This window comes from Haliotis rufescens, unplaced genomic scaffold (assembly GCF_023055435.1).
Source record: "Haliotis rufescens isolate VD_foot unplaced genomic scaffold, xgHalRufe1.0.p SCAF_1, whole genome shotgun sequence".
NCBI classification, from domain to species: domain Eukaryota; kingdom Metazoa; phylum Mollusca; class Gastropoda; order Lepetellida; family Haliotidae; genus Haliotis; species Haliotis rufescens.
The window spans coordinates 71,578,217-71,602,751 of record NW_025963779.1 but is presented as its reverse complement, the minus strand read 5'-3'; the positions used below and the strand labels follow the sequence as shown (position 1 = coordinate 71,602,751).

The 24,535-nt window shown below is 38.6% G+C and overlaps 1 protein-coding gene across 4 annotated transcripts; it reads right to left on the bottom strand.

Annotated features, from left to right (window-relative positions):
• Positions 1-106: 106 nt before the first annotated feature.
• Positions 107-24,471, bottom strand: LOC124139705 (neural cell adhesion molecule L1-like). Of its 4 annotated transcripts, none has more exons than XM_046506984.2 (15): positions 24,226-24,470; positions 23,525-23,657; positions 14,563-14,665; positions 13,246-13,439; positions 11,105-11,293; positions 10,380-10,514; positions 8,836-8,932; positions 8,387-8,574; positions 7,743-7,901; positions 7,062-7,205; positions 6,458-6,769; positions 5,307-5,441; positions 4,149-4,233; positions 3,385-3,497; positions 107-2,213 (listed from the first exon to the last, which is right to left on the bottom strand). In XM_046506984.2, exons 2-15 carry the CDS (start codon positions 23,589-23,591, stop codon positions 2,206-2,208), a joined length of 1,929 nt encoding a protein of 642 aa, XP_046362940.2. In that variant the 5' UTR covers positions 23,592-23,657; positions 24,226-24,470; the 3' UTR covers positions 107-2,205. The 4 variants fall into 4 exon arrangements, with proteins under 4 accessions (XP_046362940.2, XP_046362939.2, XP_046362937.2 ...); XM_046506983.2 differs by having other exon boundaries at positions 107-1,400; XM_046506981.2 differs by having other exon boundaries at positions 107-3,497; positions 24,226-24,471.
• Between the last annotated feature and the right edge of the window lie 64 nt (positions 24,472-24,535).

The window sequence follows — 24,535 nt, the reverse complement described above, 5'->3', positions numbered from 1 at the left end:
AAAGCCCTTGATGTCAGGACAAGTATCAACATGCCTACATGTGAGTCCATCTTGGCAGCAAAGTATTGGTTCTCTTTTCAAAACAAAACTAAACGAAACAAATAAAAAAACTAAAAATCAGATTTATTTGGATAACACGTTTGGAAGTATAGTTGATAAGAACAATCTAACAAGTAATTATTTACAAGTCGTAGAAATGAAGCTATCTTGCGGAGTAATACTGACTTGAACCTATGAAGCATTGCACAATGATTGGTGAAAATGGAACATATAAAACAGACAATTAAGACTACGATGTCATCTTGAGGTTAACACCTTTCGCACGTGTATCGTAACATGTAATAAATAACAGTAAATATACACGGAGGGCACACGATTAACCTGATGGCAGTGTACAAACATTTATTATATACATACAAACATACATACATACATACAAACACGTAACCAAGAAACATTCATAACTATATCTATGTAACAATAATACAAACTTTAATTGTTAAAGCAATCAATCATAAAATATATTTTGCATAGTTGATTACAGCACCAGTTGTAACGTGTAGGATATTAAATTTACTGCACGTACTAGTAGCAGTAGATTAACGGCGTGAAGTAGCTGCAGTAGATGAAGCCGTAGAGTAGTTGCAGTAGATGTACCGGGCGTAGTATTTGTAGTGGATATTCTGAACTTAGCAGTTGCCGTAGATGTACGAAACAATCTAGTTGCAGTCACGTATACCGAGAAGCGCAGTAGATGTAAGGCATAAAGAAGTCTATGTTGCTAAAAGTCGTGAAGTTGTTGCTGTAGATGTAAGCCGTGAAGTAGTTGAAAGTAGAAACGATCTAGTTGCAGTCACCTATACCGATAAGTTCAGTAGATGTAAGACATAAAGTAGTTTCTGTTGGTAAAAGTCGTGAAGTTGTTGCTGTAGATGTAAACCTCTGGAGTAGTTGCAGTAGATGTAAGCCGGGAAGCAGTTGAAGTAGATGTACGCCGTGACGTAGTTGCAGCAGATGTAAGCCGTGAAGTAGTTGCAATAGATGTACGCCGTGAAGTACTTGTTGTAGATGCGTTGTGGTGTTTGCTCTAGAGCCACTATAGATAGTTGAAGTTGGAGTAGTGATTGTGGGCATTGTCTGTCCAAGTGTTGGTTGTTCTTTTGCACGAGAAAATGTTCTTGTTGTAAAGCTAATTTCAGTTCTTGCTCTCGTAGAACTTGAAGTTGTAATTGTCTTGTTGTTGACTTTTATTCTACTACATGAACTACCATGTAGTATTTTTCTGCTGTTAGTTGGTGAACTACAAGAAGCACCCGTTGCACTAGTGGCATTAGTTTTGACCGTGCCGATGAGTACCCACTAGTCCAGCTGTGCAGGTTGTCTCGGCAGCAGCGGCCCCTCTAGATAAACAGGCAGTAAGACAGTTGCCAGGCCATGTTAGCAGCGAACAGCAAAGCTATAGATGATTCGTTCGAGAGGTTTATCAAAGTGCACATTAATCAAAACGCGTTTTCTTTGATTATAAAAAGCATTGTAAAAAAACCATGCGAAGTATACTTCCTATTTAGTAAGCCTTCAATCCGCCAACGTTCTGAACGATGGTTTGTACACCAAGGTATGTCGTGGTATTCTGTTCCCTAAAACTACATTGAGATATTACTAACCATTAGATGTGTCGATATACATAGAAACGCCGACATTGTATGTCTATACACAAACATATTACTTCAAGTAATAGATACAGAACCTTATCTAACAAACGTTTGTTTATAAAAATACAAACGTATCTTGAGTGTCTCATATATGGAACTAAGACAAGGACAGAGCGTAAATTGATACCATATCCCATGTAATTTCGTATGTCAACAAACAGACAAACACAGTTTGATACACAACTCACAAGGAACATTGTACGTACAGGACTGCAGTTAGAACTGATTTGTTTGCTATATGGTTAACGAGATATATTGAGACATGTGTTCTTTTGAAGATATTATTGAGTACAGAATTAACTCCGCTTATGTATATACATAATGACTGTTAATGGTAAATGATCCACGGACATAATATACAACGATCCAAGAATGTTTCGATGAATGACAGTTATAAACTCCAAAATGTATTTTAATCCACAGATAATACTGTAGCTTGTATCACCGTTCCAACGCCTCAATACAATTGTCATAGCCTGTTGATTTCTTGAGATCAGCAATCTGATAACACAAAATGAGTATCTAGTCTGCATTTTGTATGTTAGTGAATTAGATTAATATCAAGGTGCACATTAGTAGTAAATTACACGTGACAATATCGTTTGTGTTAGATAAGAACTATAATATGAAGGGATGTTAAAAGTTTAAAATGTATAGATTTATAAAAGATGACTACTATGGGGAGGTTAAGCTCATTAGACAATGAGTAAGTTGCTAATAACACCTTTCGAGTATCATTTCACACGTAAAATCAAATTTAGACCAAAGACAAAAATTTGAAGCAAACACTTGACCACCAATAACAAGATACAAATACAGATCTAAATGGGGTATAGATTTTAAAGGATTATCTTATAACCCTGATCAAAGGTACTATATTTGTTGATAAATGTATAAAAAAATATATTACCAGAGAATAATCAGCCTCGATATTGGGCGTAAAATACAAAAAAGTGGTGAAAATTACATGAATGTATCACTGAAAATCAGCGGTGACACCAGGTGTTCGCTTAAAGGGTAAGCATGTCCTGCTTTCAAAAGCAACAATGAAACATTACTTATCGCCGTCGTAGGCCAAGTGTTTTACATACACTTTCACTTTACACTGCAACAGTGGGCTTGGCAATTACGCACGAAGAACATAACAGTAGTGCACAAGCGAATCGAGTCTTGAATCACACAAGATGAATCTGCCAACCTATCATTTAGTCAAGGCATCTGACTGCTGTCTTTGTCATTATGTTTGTTGAGATCCTACACTCTGAAAACACCGGATTTCGTCTTGTTAATGCTGCCCTCTTTAACATGTTAGTCCAATTAGATTGGCAAGCTAGTCTACGTTTATGTCACGAATTGGTATACGTAACTCCTCATAAGGTTCAAGGTGTTATGAAGAAGGCGGACCTTTTCTTTAAAACTAAAGAGCCAAGGTAAGGTTTCCAGCATCGAAGGGTGTTTCTGTACCATTGTCAGGTGTAAGAATATCATTGCAGACACATGGGATGTAATTACACTACACCCATCGCTACATGAATGTAATGAATACCTTTGAATCCAGTAGATACTGATACGCTATATTTTCTTGATCTTTAAGCTTGACTTTCTTGATGTGTATACCGTCCAGCATTAGCATAACGGTCGTCTCCACTGAAATAACCCGCGTTATATTTACCACTTTGATCTCTTCTACCTCGGTACTCGTCCATCGAGTCAGGCTCATCATCATTGACATCGTAAGCAGGGTTATGGGCGGGTCGCTTCTTCGTAGATGTATCTTCCTCAGACCTGCAACAGTAAGGGATAGAGATGAAGTGAAATGGGGGTTAATATCGCCTTCAAGATTATTGCACATACATTGCGACGTACATGCACGTGTGTGTCTGTGTGTGGCTGCTTGTACTAGTAAGGACTTATTTTGGTTTGATAGTGCTAGCCCACTGATATATCATGTCGCATCTTAACACGGGTACCTTACTCAGACACTGTACACAGACCCCGAGCCGACCAGTCCTTGCTTTGTCTCCCGAATACCGAGCGTCAGGTCGGGTTTCGACAAGAACGATCTTTTCACGTCTTTTTGTATAACGCGGCCGGGAATAGAACCACCCACCTTCCGCTCTCCGGGCAGACGCTCCATCAACTAGACCACCTCCGTGGTCTTTTAGTGATACATGGAACGTGTGAATGAAATATGGACCAGTCTCTGTTGATTGTACAAGTTAAGTATGTCTTCAAATTATCTGCCGACATAGTTTTATACTTACACATCTATTGTTGATTTTCACGTGTGACAGATCTTTTCTTTGGATACATTGGTACTGTCATTAGTTCCTTTATAAATAAGAAGCGTTTTCAAAGTAAATCGATATATGTCAGCCCGAAAACCACATATTACTCCGTCAAGGTCGTCCATATATAGCAAATAAAAATACTTACTCTATTCTGGCAACATTGTGGAACTTGTGGTCTTCCAAATCCTTATCCGGATTAAGGTACACGGCGTTTACCTCTTTTGCATAGACTGAAAGATAAAATATGTCAAATACTAGCACGAATACGAAACGACATTCCATTAGGTGTGAACTTAGTTCCAGACGTGACAAGGAAAATAGTTCAATGGATCCCTCATCGAATAACAGTGAGTGAGTGAGTGAGTATGGTTTTACGCTGCTTTTAGCAATATTCCAGCAATATCACGGCGGGGGACACCAGAAATGGGCTTCACACATTGTACCCATGTCGGGAATCGAACCCGGGTTTTCGGCGTGACGAGCGAACACATTAACCACTAGGCTACCCGACCGCCCCTCGAATAACAGATGAGATATAACTAATAGTGACCTATTTGGACATTCCTTGGCTACACTGATATATCATTTTTTAAATGCAAAATACCAGTTGGCTACTGCAAATTATGTAAGTATATATTAGTATTTGGTAAGCGTTATCAACATTGCCTATTAATGATTAGTTTCATAAAGCTATTTATTTATGATTGGTCATATAGTTTCCTTATTTTACATTTTACTCTATTTCTCATAGTTGTACACCTAACTAAGTATAAATGCATTTCTAATGTATCTCTCTTCGCAACGCAAACAACAGTTAGCAATAGATAAGTGTAGCCGTTAATCGCATGGTCCATTACGATGAGAATTACATTTGATGCAGTAAAGAATGCAATCTACGATTTGGAGGACATTTTTTATACAAACATCAAAATTTCACTTTATTAATGAGAATTTGTCAAAACCCACATATCTAGTAAGAATCATAGCACACTGATACAACAGCAGTTGAGACTGTAACAACCTGTTCTTGTATCTCCTGGAGAGAGAAACTAAATTCTTCTGAAAAGCATGACTGCTAGCTTACATTCCTATCTATGATTGTGAAGGTATATGAGTAATTACTCAGAACATCATGACAGGGGCAGTAAAGCCTATTGGCATGATAACAGGGCAAAATAACATCAACAAGATAACTGCATTTGGATGTACAGGTTAGCTTTAGTAACAGAGACAGGATCGAATTTCCCAAAGTATATACTGGATCATCCAATGCTGAAGTGTTCCATGTAATCCAACAGCTCACCTTTGTAAGTCCCTTCATCCTGTTTCCGCTTGCAGCAGAAGCAGATGAGGATGATGATGACGACGAGCAAGAGGAGGAGTATCACCACCACTATCCACCACCACGGGAAGTCCCCAGCGGCTGCAACCGCATCATCTGGCAACAAGGATACATGTAACGTTGGGAAACTACCTTGAAAGGTTCATAGTTCCATAGTTCATACAAGTACACTATTTATGTGAAGGTATATTTTTAAACAGAAATACACAGTTATGTGTAAATAACATCTGACAATAATAATGAGAATTCTACCATGAATTTGGAATTCACTCGATTCTGATTGGTCAATCAGAGGCTATTAAATCACAATAAACCTCCTGTGATTGAAACAGCTCGTTTGACGGCCGCATCATCGCGGAAGCTAATATTCATAAAATAGTACTATTTTCTGTCATTGTCGGTAGGCATATTTAAATAACTATATCTACAGTTACAGGTTACAAAATGCACAGATGCTGTTACTACAATATTCAAAGGATGTGTGGCAATACATTTCGTGCAGAAAAAAACTACAAAAATCAACAAAGGGAATGTATTTACGTTTTGGAGACAAGAGAGAGCTTGAAATTTTGGCGCTTTTCTATATACGACTGTGACGTCATATCTTTTGAAAACACACTATGTTTATCTCCTAAATATATCTGCTGAGCGCAAAATCCATTTTACGATTGCGACCATATCATAAGCATGAATGAATGAATGAATGAATGAATGAATGAATGTATGAATTTAAGAAATATATGATATCAAGCCATACAATAACACATAGACAACATTTCTCAATTTCAAAGACTAATTACGACGGTTAAACAGCACTAAATCATTACCAGATCACGGAGCACAGTCTACTTAAACACTAGACAAACACGGCCAAAGTCGCTGCAGCTGACGATATGAGTTTATATTTCGAAATTGCAAAGGAGGTCACCGTCAAATTGTTTAACATGGTTAATTTTCTTAAGGTCACTGGCTTTCAAAATACTGTAGTAAATGACATGAACTGAAGCATCGACACTTAACTGTACGCGGGATACATTTAGCATTACATTCCGAGGAGTGCGGATTGACACAAGAAACATTTGATTAGATTAATATTATTTGAAAACACCAACCTCTACCCTTCGGTACGACTTCAATTGTTACTGTGTAGCTATCGTATTGGTGATACAGGTCCCGGTAGTACACGCCAATAATCGCTTCAAACTCCGCATCGGTGAGGCCTGACGTGTCGATATAGGCTTCCTTTGTGACATCATTGTAGATCACATGAGGCGGCGCATTATTGTCATAGGTTTGATTCTTGAAGCGCCATCTTTCTCTCAAGGTCATCCCCGGGTCAGTTGTAGCTTTCACTGTCAGGTTAACGCGATCGCCCTTGACGATTTCTTGAATTGGCGGGGGATGTTCGGTTATTACGATTGGTTCTGAAAGAAACATGCAAAATGTGTCTTTCTTCGGGTCCCAGGTTGCAATGATGCTTGAATATTGCTACAAGATCCAATCTACACTGAACATGAAGTAACTTAACATGTGGAAAAAATATACATTAGTCATTCGAATTTCAAGAAATGCATACAACACACATTGCACGAATTAACACCATTCCTTGAGTAACATCGTCATGAAACTGTCACATTACTGTCCAGGAATGATGATTTAACTATCTTTGTATCCATCCGTTTGTATCCATGTTTGGTGACAAATATAACCACTTACCGATGACGTTGAGGCAACCATTTGCAAATTCATAGTCTATTTTGTTGCTGACGTTACACTGGAAACACTGGGTATCGTCCGGTTTCTGCAGACCTATGACCGTTAACACTCTTCCACCATCACTGAACTGGAACTTGCCGCTTCCTATAAAGGGATGTGAATTGTTTTTGAAATAATCGTATTAGAACAATTATACCCATACATGTGTATGTCAAATGTGTATGTCTGCGAGGGATTCTTTCGAAAGTCATTTGTTAAAGTCGCAATAATGATTAAATTTTGCAAGGGGGAGTTTCTTTAACACAACAAAGATTCATCTCTGACAATCTGGTTTCGTTTGTCGTTTCGTGAAGCTGTTGTTCAATGACATGCTTTCATGTTTTTCCTCGATGTTTTCAAAGCCGACAACTGTTGATTTTGCCCTTTTTAAGGCATCTTCTACATAATGCAGGGCAATTAATGCAATTATACATGTGTGGATTTTGCCATATCAGTGTGAGAAAAAAGATATTTGAGAAAATGTGTACAACACAGATATTGCGCCTCAGACTCCACTTCTCGCATGTCTACATGCACCTGAATTACATGGAAGGTAGGGTGAACTGGGATTTTATGTCACGTTCAAGATTTGTGGATCAATATTGCGACGTTTAAATTACAGAAGGACAGTATCAGTCTTACCTGGAGGACTTAGTATGTTAATTAGATTCCCATTAATGTACCAGGTGGGTGTGTCAATGGGATCCTCCCCGTCAGCTGCCCGGGACTTGCAGTAGAAGACAGCGTCCCTGCCCGTTGGTATAGTCTGGTAACTTAACGCCTGTTCCCAAATAGGACCAGCTGCAACATAGAGCTCACAGTTTAGTCACACACGTTATCCAAATTATCTTTAGAACTTGGGGGATATATTAGTTAAAAAATTAAAAAACAATATGTCATCTTTGTTCATCAAAATTCTGAATTAACGAATATTGAAAACCGTGCATCGAAACATGCGAATCTATGTGTCAACATGGAGCACAACTCAGATCAATATCCGGTGATGGTCCATAGTAATAAAAGAACAATGTGCGAGTTAGGTTTAACACCGCTCTGAACAGTATTGCATTCAAATATCACGGCCTTTCATCTTAATAGGAAGGAATCTCATCGTTACGCCGGTTGTAAACATTTTACCTCTTTGATGAAAAAACGAGGAAGGATATCGTACTGACAGATCAAAGATCAATACCGGGAGAACAAGATATCTGGGCGGCCAAGGTTTGTAACTCTTCACAACGAGTTAGACGAACCGTGACCCATCATAACAATACAGAATAACTTACACGTGACATCGAGAAAGATTGGAATCTGGACTGTGCTGACGGAGTTCTGCCCGAAGCAGGTGTAAATTCCCTCGTCTTCCTCCACCAGGTTCAATACCTTCAGTTTCCTGTTGATCTTGTCGAACTGATATTTCTCACTTGCTGTGATGGTATTACCCCCCTTGCGCCACGTGATTGTTGGTAGAGGACTAAGAACACATGTACCAAAAGCTTTAGTGCAATGGTATTAAAATCAGTATTCATCTTTAATCAAGGTTTGTGAAGGCTTAAGATGACTATACAAAATAGTTTTAAAACTACGCTGCTGTACCAATGTAAGAACTATATATTGTTGTTATAATTAACGGAGTTATATGGCAAACAGGTGTATATTTACTCAAATGACATGTCAACGTTGAACATGTACTTGCGGAAATATATCAAATCTATCATGAACGAACTGCACTCACTATCCACTGAACACACACTCCAGCTCTGCCGTCTGGGTCCGTAAGAATATTGCAGGGTTAGTTGTATACTCGGCCTTAGGTTTTACCTGCGGTTTACCTGAAACAAAATGCAAAGTAATACGTCAATGAAAATATCTATTGAGTTATGACTAGTTTACTAGTTGGCTGGTTTACTAGATTGGGTATAATTGCGAGCCGTGTATGCTGGTGTCCATCATCTCATAGTTCGACGCTCTCAATTTCCGACGGACACTGTATTAAGTCATAGGACAGTCTGTCCTGGAATAAAACAGTGTACATTGTATTCTATGCTACAATGGTATGCCAGGATAAGTAGCTCTCGACGAAGAAGACAGTGTAAATTGCCCTGGGACATTTTATCCTCGTATTTATGGCTCAAGACACGAAAATCCAGTTCATTGTCTAAGGACATTCATTCCTGGGAATAGTAGACAAGTAAACAATGTAAAGTGTATGAGAACATTGCTTGCCCCATATATATATATATATATATATATATATATATATATATCATTAAAGACTTATAGATCGATTTGTAAATACAGAGAAATACTGAGCCACGCTGAAAATGAGCTTAAGGAAAAAAATAATGTCAGTCTCTTTCGCAGATGATAGCATCAAAATATACCTTATTGTGAAATACCACAAATTCCTATAAGAAATAAGATAGGATGTATATCGGTTTTATATCTTTTAAAACAATAAATCATTTTTAAAGATATATCGATTACAGTGTAGACACGAATTTAAAGGCAACCATTACAATACGGCCTCCTTAACATACAGCATATGTACGTACATTACTAGACGCTGAGTAGACTGAATAGGCATATGTGTATGTGTGCCAGAAATAGTAGTTGCAGGACACCAAGAAGCAATGACCTGCGGAGGACGTTGTATGCTAGAAATAACACCCTCTGGACAAGCCATTGTCACATCGACATAATCCTTCCTATTTGACGTTTCAATGTGGAAAGGGAGACAACTGCCAAGTCAATCATACCTCTTTATATGAATAAACTAAAGATATCTTGGATAGCTAAATACGCTGTCCTGGTGGATGTCATGAATATTTTAATGTCAAGGTTTGGTATTTTCCATGGCCATCGTCTTGACATTTTGATGTCTTCTTTAATTCACCTGTTGATGTCAATTTCGTTTCCATATATGGACAACAGCGTATGTGAGTTTTGCATACTATGTGACATTTCTGTACTTCATACATAATTGAATATTGAATTCAGCTAAGAATCTGAAGGTTTGTTCCATGTTCACTCTTCATGTTTTCACTACGAGCAAAACAACACATTTAACAATTCGTGCCACTACATTATCGCTCGTGTCAGTAGGACAGACAGGTACGTGCTAATATAAGCAAGGGGAGATAACTTGAGAGAAGAAGGGTTAAATCTAAAGAAAGTGATAGTGATATACACGCTAGATGGTTAAAGTTGTTAAATACATGAACAATATTAATTTGTTAAATACAACGTCACATCTGATACAAAGCAATCGATACTCACTGGCAACCGGAGTAACTGTCAGACTCTTTGGACTGCCTAGCTGAATAGTGTTTAGGATATTGTTATAGATGGCACACTTGTACAGATCGGCGCCAGTCTGGTCAATTGTCTCCAAGTAGATAAAATGCAGCGTTCCTGTGAAAAAAATTGTATTAAATACAAATCATGCAATATCATCCAGTAGACTATTAGAGATGGAATGCATTGCGTATGCATATACTAACAACTATTCAAGTAGAGAGGTAGGATAAAATGTCATTCGGTAGACTTTTAAGGTTGAAATGTATGGTTCTAGTATATATGAATGTCGTAATAACATTTATTCATATCCAAAGATATAAACATATTCCCAGTTAAAGCAAAATTCTTGTTTCATTATAAAATGACTGGGTAATAGGGAGGAGTTTATTTAGTTTCATTTTTAGTGGGTTACATATCTAGAAAAACGTTGCTTTAGGTGTACAACGTGACCGATTATTGTCACCACGGTTGTCCCTGCAATTCTGACGAACAACGAATTGAAAAAGTTGGAATCTGTTCCAAAGCCGTTTCATAAACAATTAATGAATGGCGAGTCAGGTCAAACAGGAAACTTAACAAATACATATTGTAAGGGTTTTACACCAATTGTGTCGTAGGACAAAGATTGTTGTGTCAAAAGTCTCACTGTTTTGCCATCTTTGTCTTTTAGTCTTGTCTATTAAACATTAATTTTGAACACCAACCTTGATCGTCAACGTGGATTCTGTCGGTTTCCTCCACTTGTTTCTTTGCCCCGTCGGGTGATTCTAAAAACCAGCTGAATTGAGCTTTCGGGACACTTTCTGGTACGTCTGTACATAGCAGGTTGGCGTATGCTCCTTCGAATTTGTTGATGTCTTCAACAGGGATCACAGGCCAGTTTGCACCGAGTGCTGTAAATACACACGTTAAAGGTCGTGTATGTTGGGACATAGCGTATACCCCGTTATTATCAATGCTCTCTTGGTGGGTTTTGAAGGGTTGGTATATAAATATGCAAATGAGTTACGTTACATCGATGTAATGTCTACGTGATAAAACAAAAGTTATATTTGACATTTCCACTACGTGTGAAAGGTGTTTCCCGATGTCTTGGTGTTTCTGCAGACAAACATGGCTGCAAATCAGCTGACACTACGTGTATATGATAAATGAAGCGATACACTCAAACATTGTATTCATACGCAGTTTTAAGGTTACCTCCTCAAACATTGCTTATTTTAAGACACACATAATACGATAAAGAGATTATAATCCTCGTGTGATACGGAAACAAGATCGGCTGATAATCACAATTTCTCAGATGAACTTACAGCATAACTCCGCTCTTTTTCTTTGGCGATTAAGCAGTCATGTACTTGAACACTGTTCTGACAGACTTTCTTATTTAAATTCAACTTTCTACATTCTAATTGTGTCTGCATCTTTATTCACCTTTGGTGAAAAGTTGGATTACGTTAATTCTTCATCAAAATGTTTGAACTGTTTGAAATGGGAAAAGTGAGATAAAACTTTCATATTGACACCAAACTGCTTGTGCTGTGCTTGTTTGACAAAAGGTCTGTTGTGTACAACATTAACCATCGAGTCCATATCATTATAACTATGATCATAAATCGATTGATATTCAGTTCAATAATCTGCCATTGAGTAAATATTACACCTTGTCAGTGTGAACATTATGGACAGAAAGAACATGCATATGAATCGGAGTGTCTGCTCGGGTTGGCAAAACCAATACAAAGGAATTTGGCCAAGACGTGAAACTAAATATTACTATAATTATCAAAGCGGTAATTCCCTACCGGCCTGAACTAGAAATTCAGGAGACCAGTGAAATCGCCTCATCTGTTTCATATTTGCATCTATGTTTAGAGCTTCAGAATGACAAAAACATATCCACATGCCTGAATGAATGAATTAAGTTAACATTCCTTTTGTCGAGCAATATTCTAGCAGCTCCAGCCTTTGGGGTCAATATTTCACAACTTTAGAGGTATAATCTTTCAATTAAGATTTTAAAGAGCGTCATACGACGAAAGGTTGTTTGATCAGGATTACGACATTCAGGGCCTCACAAATGGGAGGACATCACAAATTGGTAGAATCAGTGTCCAAAATTATATCCGATTAATTCCTTATTTTGAGTTGGAGACCTGCATCACTTCGGACTTTCCTCCCACAGTAAGTTGACACGCCGCGATATAACTGGAATACTGTTAAAAGCGGCGTTAAACCCAACTCACTCACTCACTATTTTGAGTTGTATCATATGTTCATGTTACATGTGTTTTTTGACACTGGGGCAGGATACGCTCACCTATTTCACTATGACAAAGCAAGGATCGTAAACTCAGGATGTTATTTGTAATAGCCTTGACTGTAAGTTCTGTTCGGCCACCCGATCCCCGTTTTAGTCGGCATGGGGCACTGGGGACCTGGCCCTTAATCCCAAAGGATGTGTGTACGCGTTGAAATTGGCATGTTGCTACGGGTCTTCACATCATTGTATTAATCGAAATATACGAATATGTGGTCTTTATTTCAGATTTATAACAGATTATGAACATATACGACATTGTTAAATCATTAATCTGTGAACGGATGTATATTCATGTCAAAAACATTACAGCATAGAGCGAACCCCCGTTAATCCGGAATGCTAGTGTTCGCATTAGCACATTTTCCGATATGACGAATCATCAGTACGCATTTATGTCACTTTGTATGCATGAAGGACTATCCAACAGTGCTCGTCCCGAAGGAAGGGGTTTCCGGATTAGCGGGGTCCAGACTAAATCGGTTTGACTGTATATTGCAGCAGTGCATAGATATATCTACTCACAAACTTCTCTGACGTTAATGGCGGGGGATTGGGCTAATGGAGTCACCCCTGGACTAACGGTGTTCTCCGCCCCGCACTGGTATAATCCTTCCTCCCTTATTGTGAAGCTGGGTATGGACAAGTTGCCAGTGACTGGATCTACTTGTGTGATAGAATCGGAGACAATTAAGGCCCCGTCTTTGTACCATTTGTACCTGCAATCAGACAAAAAGACACAAGTGGAAACTTTTGATTCTTGTGGTCTCAAACTCTTTAATGACTTATTACACTGTTAACGCCGCTGAGGTTCCTAAATAGAACCTCAGAAACCTATGTTTGTTATGTAGTCAGGCTCTTCTACAAGTCATTGTTAGCAGATATTGCACAGGATATTTGACCAACTGACTGTATCAATACAGACAATCATTCTGTACAAGGTACATTAAGGAATGTGGTATATCCCCCATCTTCGAATTTCATTGAAGGCACCTTCAGCTTAGAAAGGCTCGCCTTGCGATGCTCATTTACCCACACACATGTAGGTTGCCTCTAGAACTCTCATTCTACAACTACTTCAACGGTTCAGTTGTTCTTCAAGCAGGACACAGTTTCAAAGAAGATCTTTAAAGAATCAAAAGAGCTTGTTTCAAGGAATCGAACAGCAGTATTGATACCAACAATAAGATAACTTTCATAACGTGGACTTTCATTTGTCTAAATAACACCATGAAGTTGCCTTACAGCCGATATGCTTTTTAAGGGGCATAAGAGTAGCCTACTCGAAGAAGCAATCGCCCGTCATAACAAAAATGCCCGGGTCCGATTACACATTTATAATAAGTGAAACCCATTTCTCATGCTAAACGCGCCTTATTCCCTACCCACTCGTGTCTTTACTCTTATTCATAATTGTGACCAACCATGAGATATGGGACTTTATGGGTGAAATATCATATTTTGACTTTTCATTATATTTTAAAACTACAGTATCTTAGGAACACACAAATATAATTCACAAGCTTCAATTCATATTTATTACATCATTATTTGGCATCAAACTTTTGGACTCATTTTCCGACTTATAACTGTTTATGTAATAATTGTAGATTTTAGACATACTGTCTGATGAATTGAAAAAAGACATGTATGCTGAAATATTGTGAAATAATGTTTTTATTACATTGCGAACTAACGAAAAAAAAGTGAAGATGGTGACATCTTTTACTAAAATAAAATACATAATTCAACCTTCAAATAACATCGACCGAAAGGTCAGTTAGTGTTCCCCTTTGTATGAAATACTTTGAAATAACGATTTGTGACAAAAGTCGTACTTACCTAGGGACTGGTACACCTTCGGCATTACACATCAAAAGGACCTGTTGATTGGAAATGTATTCCATCCGACGCACATCAGGCATCTTTATTTCTGGAGCTGTTTCTGGAAACAATTAATCCAATTACAGACAACAAGGCTACTCGACCTGTTTACAGTTGAATAATGTCTGGAGTATTATATACTAATAACTGGAGACGTCTTCGTCTACACAGTCCTGTATACCACTTTTTAATGCAGGACCTATGTTAGTGGTAAGAGCCAACGAAATGGATCGGTAGTCAGGCTCAGTGACTTGGTTGATTGTGTGGCACCATAACCCGCCATTAGTCACAGTTAGCCGTCTTATACTATGAGCTGGAATAGTGAGAGTGGCGTTAAACAAAACAAAAGCAAAAGAGACTTTAAGACAGGATGTGCCTCTGGATAATGTACTGTGTATCACATGATAATGAGAGAAATCCTCCTTTTCACAGTCCTGAATCGTATTGGTAAGGCAGTATATGCATTGGAAACGATGTCTTCACAATGCTTCAAAGTGTTTTGATACAATATGCTCTTGAATTTGTCCCTTTTGGTTTTCTTGTAACAGCGATGCGAACTCGAATCACGTAGAGGAATATACGTTTCTTAATGAGTACTTACATACAATAATAAAAAGCATGTAGGTGATACGATAGGTAGTTTATAAATATTGATTAAACGACGCAAAAACAGCGTTCGAGTAACTACCTCCGTGATATTGCTGCAATATGGTTAAACGCTGCGTACTAACCTTGAGTAAACAATTTGACCAAATAGTATGATGCAAAATGTTTAAATCCCTACAGCCTTTTCATATGGTATTGACAACATATCGATCAATTTTGGGCTCCGAACATGGACATGTAATAAAAACAAACTCGAAGACAATAAATTCACTATAATTTTGCCACTGAAAATAGGAATATAACTTTCTTTTAAATTCCTTTCAAACTTGTGGAATGGACATTGCGTTTCCATAAAGTGTTTCAGCATTAATACCGAAAAGTGGAACTTCGTATTGATAGCTGTAGGCAATCTGAAATGTTTACGATATATCGCTCAGCCCTGGACGAAGAGCTGAACCCATTTTTTACGAAACGTTTCTACAGCGACACCAGGCGCATGGTAACCTTGGGAGTGACGCTAGTCGTGGTGTATCGATCGCTGTTTGGGACGGACCCATTGTCGCAAAGGGGGAACCTCATACCCGGTACACCACATTCACGCCCTTCCCTACCCCTATTACAAATCACCTGATAACGCCTACCCGACGAGTCACCAAGAGCAAACACTCAATATCCTTATCCGTTAAGTAAACACACATCATAAATCACTCTTATCAGTAAAACTGCAAGACCTTGGTTTGTCTACTACCTTAATAACGTTTATCTCACAGTCAGCCAAATGCATGTCTGAAGTTAATATGCGGGACACTATTACTGTGCTTGTCCCACCTACCAGTGATCCGATCAATCATGCACAGGTATACACGTGGGTGGATGATTAATCTTTAGGTGTGGCGATGACCTTCCAATTCGTTGTGTTTTTATTTCCTGCGTGTGTTGGTGATTTGACTTTTTTCATGTTAAAATCAACATTTACAGTGTTTTTTCGATTACGACTCGTCTGTCCAACGAGTAGGGTTTAACAGAGTTGTGGGCAAACTCGGCACAGATAGTAATACAACCACTGAGAGGCAAATGGCGGATAAAAGTGGCTTCCGGTCCGCATTATTCAAAACTTTAACCTTAGTTTCCTGAGCGCAACAAAACCAGAACATAAGTCACACCCAGTTTTGTTTGTCGTCATGAAAAGATAAATCCCGCTTTTTTAATATGCAGTAAATACTAACAGGCGTAGATAATCTTTACATTTGTCAAGGCTTAGCGACAACATCATAACAGCCAAGGGAAGCAAACAACAGCCCAGAGACGGGTGCTTATTCCAGACGAGTACTTATCCTTGTTCTATCTGGTAATCACCTTTCTGCGGATATTATCAACAGCTTTTGAATGAAGCTCTTAATTTGATGCCTCGAATCAGCAAGTTCTCTTCACTGCGTGTTACATGATGTACCTGATGCCTTTGATCCAAACTATTTACTACTTGGTGACTTTGATCCAACACTATGTACTACTTGGTGACTTTGATCCAACACTATGTATTACGTGGTGACTTTGATCCAAAACTATGTACAACTTGGTGACTTTGACCCAAACAATGTACTACTTGGTGACTTTGATCTAACACTATGTACTACGTGATGACTTTGATCCAACACTATGTACTACTTGGTGACTTTGACCCAAACAATGTACTACTTGGTGACTTTGATTCAACACTATGTACTACGTGATGACTTTGATCCAACACTATGTATTACTTGGTGACTTTGATGCAACACTATGTACTACTTGGTGACTTTGATCCAACATTATGTACTACTTGGTGACTTTGATCCAAACAATGTACTACTTGGTGACTTTGATCCAACACTATGTACTACTTGGTGATTTTGATCTAAAGTATGTACTACTTGGTGACTTTGATGCAACACTATGTACTACTTGGTGACTTTGATCCAAACTATGTATTACGTGGTGACTTTGATCCAACAGTAATGCCTATAATGTAGTGCCTGGTGTATTTGATCCAACATCACTGCTTACTATGAACTACCAAACGTCATAGATGCAACAATGCAGATCGCAGTATGCTACATTAACTACCTGATACATCAATAATGCTGCTGGGGAATACATGATCTATTAGATGGAACAGTGCTGCACACTATGTACCACATATCGCCTCAGAACCAACTACATGTATACTGCTTTCAGTGTACTAGCCAGTGCTCAGACATGTTAATAGTGTCTTAAAAGGACTCACAGTATTACTCCGGGTCAATAGATGGATCAATGTGCAACAGTGGTGCTTAATGTGTACATCTTGGTATCTTTGATGCAACAATACTGGTTACGTTGCTGCCTTATGCGATACATTTGATATGACGTTCCTGCATACAATGTACTACCTGATGCCTTAGATGTACCAATGCTGCTTGCTATGTAGCAACTGATGCCCTCTATGTAATACTACCATTAGTTATATACTACCTGATGCCTCAGAGGTAACAATACTGCTTACTGTGTACTACCTGGTGCCTTCTATGTAATACTACCATTAGTTATCTACTACCTGATGCTTTACAGGTAACAATACTGCTTACTGTGTACTACCTGGTGCCTTCTATGTAATACTACCATTAGTTATCTACTACCTGATGCTTTACAGGTAACAATACTGCTTACTGTGTACTACCTGGTGCCTTCTATGTAATACTACCACTAGTTATATACTACCCGATGCCTCAGAGGTAACAATACTGCTTACATGTGTACTACCTGGTGCCTTCTATGTAATACTACCATTAGTTACATACTATCTGATGCCTCAGAGGTAACAATACTGCTTACAGTGTACAACCTGGTGCCTTCTATGTAATGCTACCACTAGTTATATACTACCTGATGCCTCAGAGGTAACAATACTGCTTACTGTGTACAACCTGGTGCCTTCTATGTAATACTACCACTAGATATATACTATCTGATGCCTCAGAGGTAACAATACTGCTTACTGTGTACTACCTGGTGCCTTCTATGTAATACTCCCACTAGTTATATACTACCTGATGCCTCAGAGGTAACAATACTGCTTACTGTGTACTACCTGGTGCCTTCTATGTAATACTACCACTAGTTATATAGTACCTGATGCCTCAGAGGTAACAATACTGCTTACTGTGTACTACCTGGTGCCTTCTATGTAATACTACCACTAGTTATATACTACCTGATGCCTCAGAGGTAACAATACTGCTTACTGTGTACTACCTGGTGCCTTCTATGTAATACTACCACTAGTTATATACTATCTGATGCTTCAGAGGTAACAATACTGCTTTCTGTGTACTACCTGGTGCCTTCTATGTAATACTCCCACTAGTTATATACTACCTGATGCCTCAGAGGTAACAATACTGCTTACTGTGTACTACCTGTCGCCTTCTATGTAATACTACCCCTAGTTATATACTATCTGATGCCTCAGAGGTAACAATACTGCTTACATGTGTACTACCTGGTGCCTTCTATGTAATATTACCACTAGTTATATACTATCTGATGCCTCAGAGGTAACAATACTGCTTACTGTGTACTACCTGGTGCCTTCTATGTAATACTACCATTAGTTACATACTATCTGATGCTTCAGAGGTAACAATACTGCTTACTTGTGTACTACCTGGTGCCTTCTATGTAATACTACCACTAGTTATATACTATCTGATGCCTCAGAGGTAACAATACTGCTTACTGTGTACTACCTGGTGCCTTCTATGTAATACTCCCACTAGTTATATACTACCTGATGCCTCAGAGGTAACAATACTGCTTACTGTGTACTACCTGGTGCCTTCTATGTAATACTACCACTAGTTATATACTACCTGATGCCTTAGAGGTAACAATGCTGCTTGCTATGTAGTAACCGATGCCTTCTATGTAATGCTACCACTAGTTATATACTACCTGATGCCTCAGAGGTAACAATACTGCTTACTGTGTACTACCTGGTGCCTTCTATGTAGTACTACCACTAGTTATATACTACCTGATGCCTCAGAGGTAACAATACTGCTTACTGTGTACTACCCGGTGCCTTCTATGTAATACTCCCACTAGTTATGATGCCTCAGAGGTAACAATACTGCTTACTGTGTAGTACCTAGTGCCTTCTATGTAATACTACCACTAGTTATATACTACCTGATGCCTCAGAGGTAACAATACTGCTTACTGTGTACTACCTGGTGACTTCTATGTAATACTACCATTAGTAATATACTACCTGATGCCTTAGATGTAACAATTCTGCTTGCTATGTAGTAACCGATGCCTTCTATGTAATACTACCACTAGTTATATACTACCTGATGCCTCAGAGGTAACAATACTGCTTACTGTGTACTACCTGGTGCCTTCTATGTAATACTACCATTAGTAATATACTACCAGATGCCTTAGATGTAACAATGCTGCTTGCTATGTAGTAACCGAGGCCTTCTATGTAATGCTACCACTAGTTATATACTACCTGATGCCTCAGAGGTAACAATACTGCTTACTGTATGCTACCTGGTGCCTTCTATGTAATACTACCCCTAGTCATATACTACCTGATGCCTCAGAGGTAACAATACTGCTTACTGTGTACTACCTGGTGCCTTCTATGTAATATAACCACTAGTTATATACTACCCGATGCCTCAGAGGTAACAATACTGCTAACTGTGTACTACCTGGTGCCTTCTATGTAATACTACCACTAGTTATGATGCCTCAGAGGTAACAATACTGCTTACTGTGTACTACCTGGTGCCTTCTATGTAATACTACCACTAGTTATATAGTACCTGATGCCTCAGAGGTAACAATACTGCTTACTGTGTACTACCTGGTGACTTCTATGTAATACTACCACTAGTTATATACTACCTGATGCCTCAGAGGTAACAATACTGCTTACTGTGTACTACCTGGTGCCTTCTATGTAATACTACCATTAGTAATATACTACCAGATGCCTTAGATGTAACAATGCTGCTTGCTATGTAGTAACCGATGCCTTCTATGTAATACTACCACTAGTTATATACTACCTGATGCCTCAGAGGTAACAATACTGCTTACTGTGTACTACCTGGTGCCTTCTATGTAATACTACCATTAGTAATATACTACCAGATGCCTAGATGTAACAATGCTGCTTGCTATGTAGTAACCGATGCCTTCTATGTTATGCTACCACTAGTTATATACTACCTGATGCCTCAGAGGTAACAAAACTGCTTACATGTGTGCTACCTGGTGCTTTCTATATAATACTACCCCTAGTTATACACTACCTGATGCTTCAGAGGTAACAATACTGCTTACTGTGTACTACCTGGTGCCTTCTATGTAATACTACCATTAGTTACATACTACCTGATGCCTCAGAGGTAACAATACTGCTTACTGTGTACTACCTGGTGCGTTCTATATAATACTACCACTAGTTATATACTACCTGATGCCTCAGAGGTAACAATACTGCTTACTGTGTACTACCTGGTGCCTTCTAGATAATACTACCACTTACTATTTACACCCTTGGGCCTTTGATGTTACAATGCAGATTGATGCGTGTGCCCTGATGTCTCAGATCTATGTAACAAGACTCCTTATTATGTAATACATGATGCCTTCTATATAACGATGCTGCTTACTGATCCTTAAATGTAACAATACTGCTTATAACGTAATACCTGATTTTATTTCTATGAAACAAAACTGCTTACCATATAAAACATGATGCTTGCGACGTAACAGTGCTGCTTACTACATACCACCTATTACTTATATGTAATGATACTGCTTACTATATACTACATGATGCTGAGTTGTAACAATTCTGCTTATTATGTTATACCTCATAACTTCGACCCTTCGATGAAAAAATACCGCAAACGGTTTACTATTATAATACATGATGCCATAGATATTGCAATATTGCTTATTATGTACGACCTAACGCCTTTCATTCAACAGTGTCCTAGTATATACTACCTTGTGCCTTTCATGGTATAAATGTTGATATGGTTGACATGTGGAGGACATTTCCAAATTTGACGCATCAGTGACAAAATATGATGTCTGATGCAATTCTTTATTTTAACTTGTACCATATGTGCCCGTGTTTTTTCAAGTGAAAAATTGACTTGTGTTTGTGACGGATGCAACCTTTGGGGCAGGATACGCTCACCTTTTCGAGAACACCAGGCGTCATCACAATATGACAGTGATTCATAAACAAATGCTCATGATATAGTCGGAACCGTGCAATCTGCTTTCCTTTGGATTTCGAATGGGTTTTGTGGCTTTAATGTAACAATGCTGCGCACACGGTAACAGTTCACATTACTATGCATAACATCATGTCTTAGATTCAGTAGTTTAACTTAGCATGCACAGCCTCATGTCTTAGATGTAACAGTTCCCCTAACTATGGACAACATTGCGTCTTAAATGTAACAGTTCCCCTAACTATGGACATAGATTTAACAACACTGATTTAAATTTATATGTACTGTATGATGTTTGAGTGTAATAATACTGCTTTAAATATATTACCATATGCCTAAGATGTAACATTACTGCTTACTGTAAACTACCTGATGCCTTAGATGTAACAATACTGCTGACTATGTACTGCAGAATATCTTGATGCCAAAGATGTAAAACTACTGCTTACTATATATTATCCGAAGCTTGTGACATAACAATTCTACTCACTATACTTACTATATAATAAATGATGTCATAGATGTCATATCGCTTATTTGGCATTGTCTGATACAGTACCTTTAACTGTGTTCTTCCTAAAACATTGGATCTAAAAGTACTTCCTGATCCCTCGGATGCAACAGTCCTACTTACTTACAATCTTAAATGTAACAATACTGTTACTTCCTTATCCCTTAGATAGAGCAATACTGCAAACTATGTATTACCTTTTTCAAAGATTTAACAACACCACTACATACCACATGAGGACTTCGATGTAAAAATACTGCTTACTATGTACTACCTGATGCCTTTGATGTAACCCTGAGGCTTATAATTAATATGTACTACCTGATGCCTTTGATGTAACAATGAGGCTTACTATGTACTACCTGATGCCTTTGATGTAACAATGAGGCTTGCTATGAACTACCTGATGTCTTTGGTATAACACTGAGGCTTACTATGTACTACCTGATGCCTTTGGTATAACACTGAGGCTTACTATGGCTATGTACTACCTGATGCCTTTGATGTAACACTGAGGCTTACTATGTCCTACCTGATGCCTTTGGTATAACACTGAGGCTTACTATGTACTACCTGATGCCTTTGACGTAACAATAATGAGGCTTACTATAGCTATGTACTACCTGATGCCTTTGATGTAACACTGAGGCTTACTATGTACTGCCTGATGCCTTTGGTATAACCATGAGGCTTACTATAGCTATGTACTGCCTGATGCCTTTGACGTAACAATAATGAGGCTTACTATGATCCAACAATATTACCGGAGAATCTATCATGTGAACAAGTCAGTTATCTGACATTTATATCTGATATTTGATGTCAAACCATTAAACTAAAAATACACAAGTTCACTTGACTAAATGTAATGTAACTGCAGTACGTGTACGCCTGCCAGGCTGTTACTGACGCTCGGTTATGTTATGTAAACAATAATACAATGATACATGTACCGTAAAGTACGTCATATATACTGGTATGTTAAAATCCTTGTTGTGCCTATCCTTATCAGGTGTACATTGTCAGATATGTACCATGACACATGTTGAATAGTCACAGGTGCTATCCTGACGACAAGGACTATTCTTATCAACATGCAGGAAATGACAATGACTCACACAGTAGGAGTGTTTACTGAGTGTTATTCGATCATATACCTTCTTTAAGTAACAGTGGTGTCATTATGTGGACGACAAATAATAACTCTACTATCATCTGCTCTTCGATATAAATTTGTTTGAAATAAATTGTAAATTCAATAATGACATCGGACCCAGTGCCATGAAATGTTGGAAACTCTTCACATAATCAAACCTTAAACTCTTGCCCAGAACGCACACAAGGAAACCTCGTTAATGCAGATACATCGGGGTACCTTAAGTCTTAAACAATATATGTTCAGAAACTGGCAACGTTGAATGCCGCAGTGCTAGGATTACAGTCAGGTTCGATACAGTCACTCCATTGTGTGACCTGCTGCAAGCTCAGTCATGTGAAATTGTATTGACATTGGTCTTACCCTGTGCTGTGACCCCGTTCAGCTGGGTCAGCGCGAGGAGAAAGAAGACGGTGAAGCACAGTCTCATATTGAAGCGGTGCCTCCTTCACTGGAGCTTGTGGTGGCTAACTCTCGTTGGTCACATACAGGTTATCTACAAATAGACGTGAAAAATAGACGTGACATGAGGTCATTTGACATGAAGCACACATTCTACAATACATGAAACAGACAATTGTGTGTTATGCCCATTGATTATACTTTGAAAATGTTAATTTTCTAGTGAGTAACAGTCGTTTGACAACTACACCAATACCCAAATCGTTTAAACTAGCACGTTTATTAGCGCGACCTGAAGTGTGCTGGCAGATCAATACTACTGTGGCTAGCCAGGTAACCCAGATATGAAGCATGGCGGACAGGTAGAGCAACGTGACCGCGTTAGTGATATTCAAAGTCCACCCGGTTCCTGGTGGCAAATATGTGTTTCAGTTAATTCGAACGATGGTGTTCCTAAAAAGCAACTGATAGTTAATGCTATACCAAGGCTACACAAACGAGGCCTCCCATGACAAAGGTATTCATAAAGTGTACTCACGCTATAGAGACCCACTGTATATGATAACACAAACACATATGTACAAGAGACGCGCATACTTCCCTACGCCTTTGTACAGTACATGGACTATGTGAGAACTGTGTCAGTTGCTCTGCGTGCTTACCTTTAGGTGTTCGTGATGCGTTGACCAAGTAACATCCTGAGTCAACAAGCAGAGGCGAATTTTTCAAAGGTCCGTCATACCGGTGCAGCTCGCCCACACCTGTCTTCAATGCGCTGTAAGTATGTCAGAGTCACGGCGATAACTCCCTGGGTTAGTGGCTGGGTAGCTACCGGTATAGGGTATTCAAACTAGATATAACTGCTTGCTTGAGCTCGGCCAATGCATTGTTGGCGTGACAGCGGTTGACTTCTACCGCAACCTGTCTGGTTTCAAACATGAATATACATTAAACGCATGAGTGCATAACTCT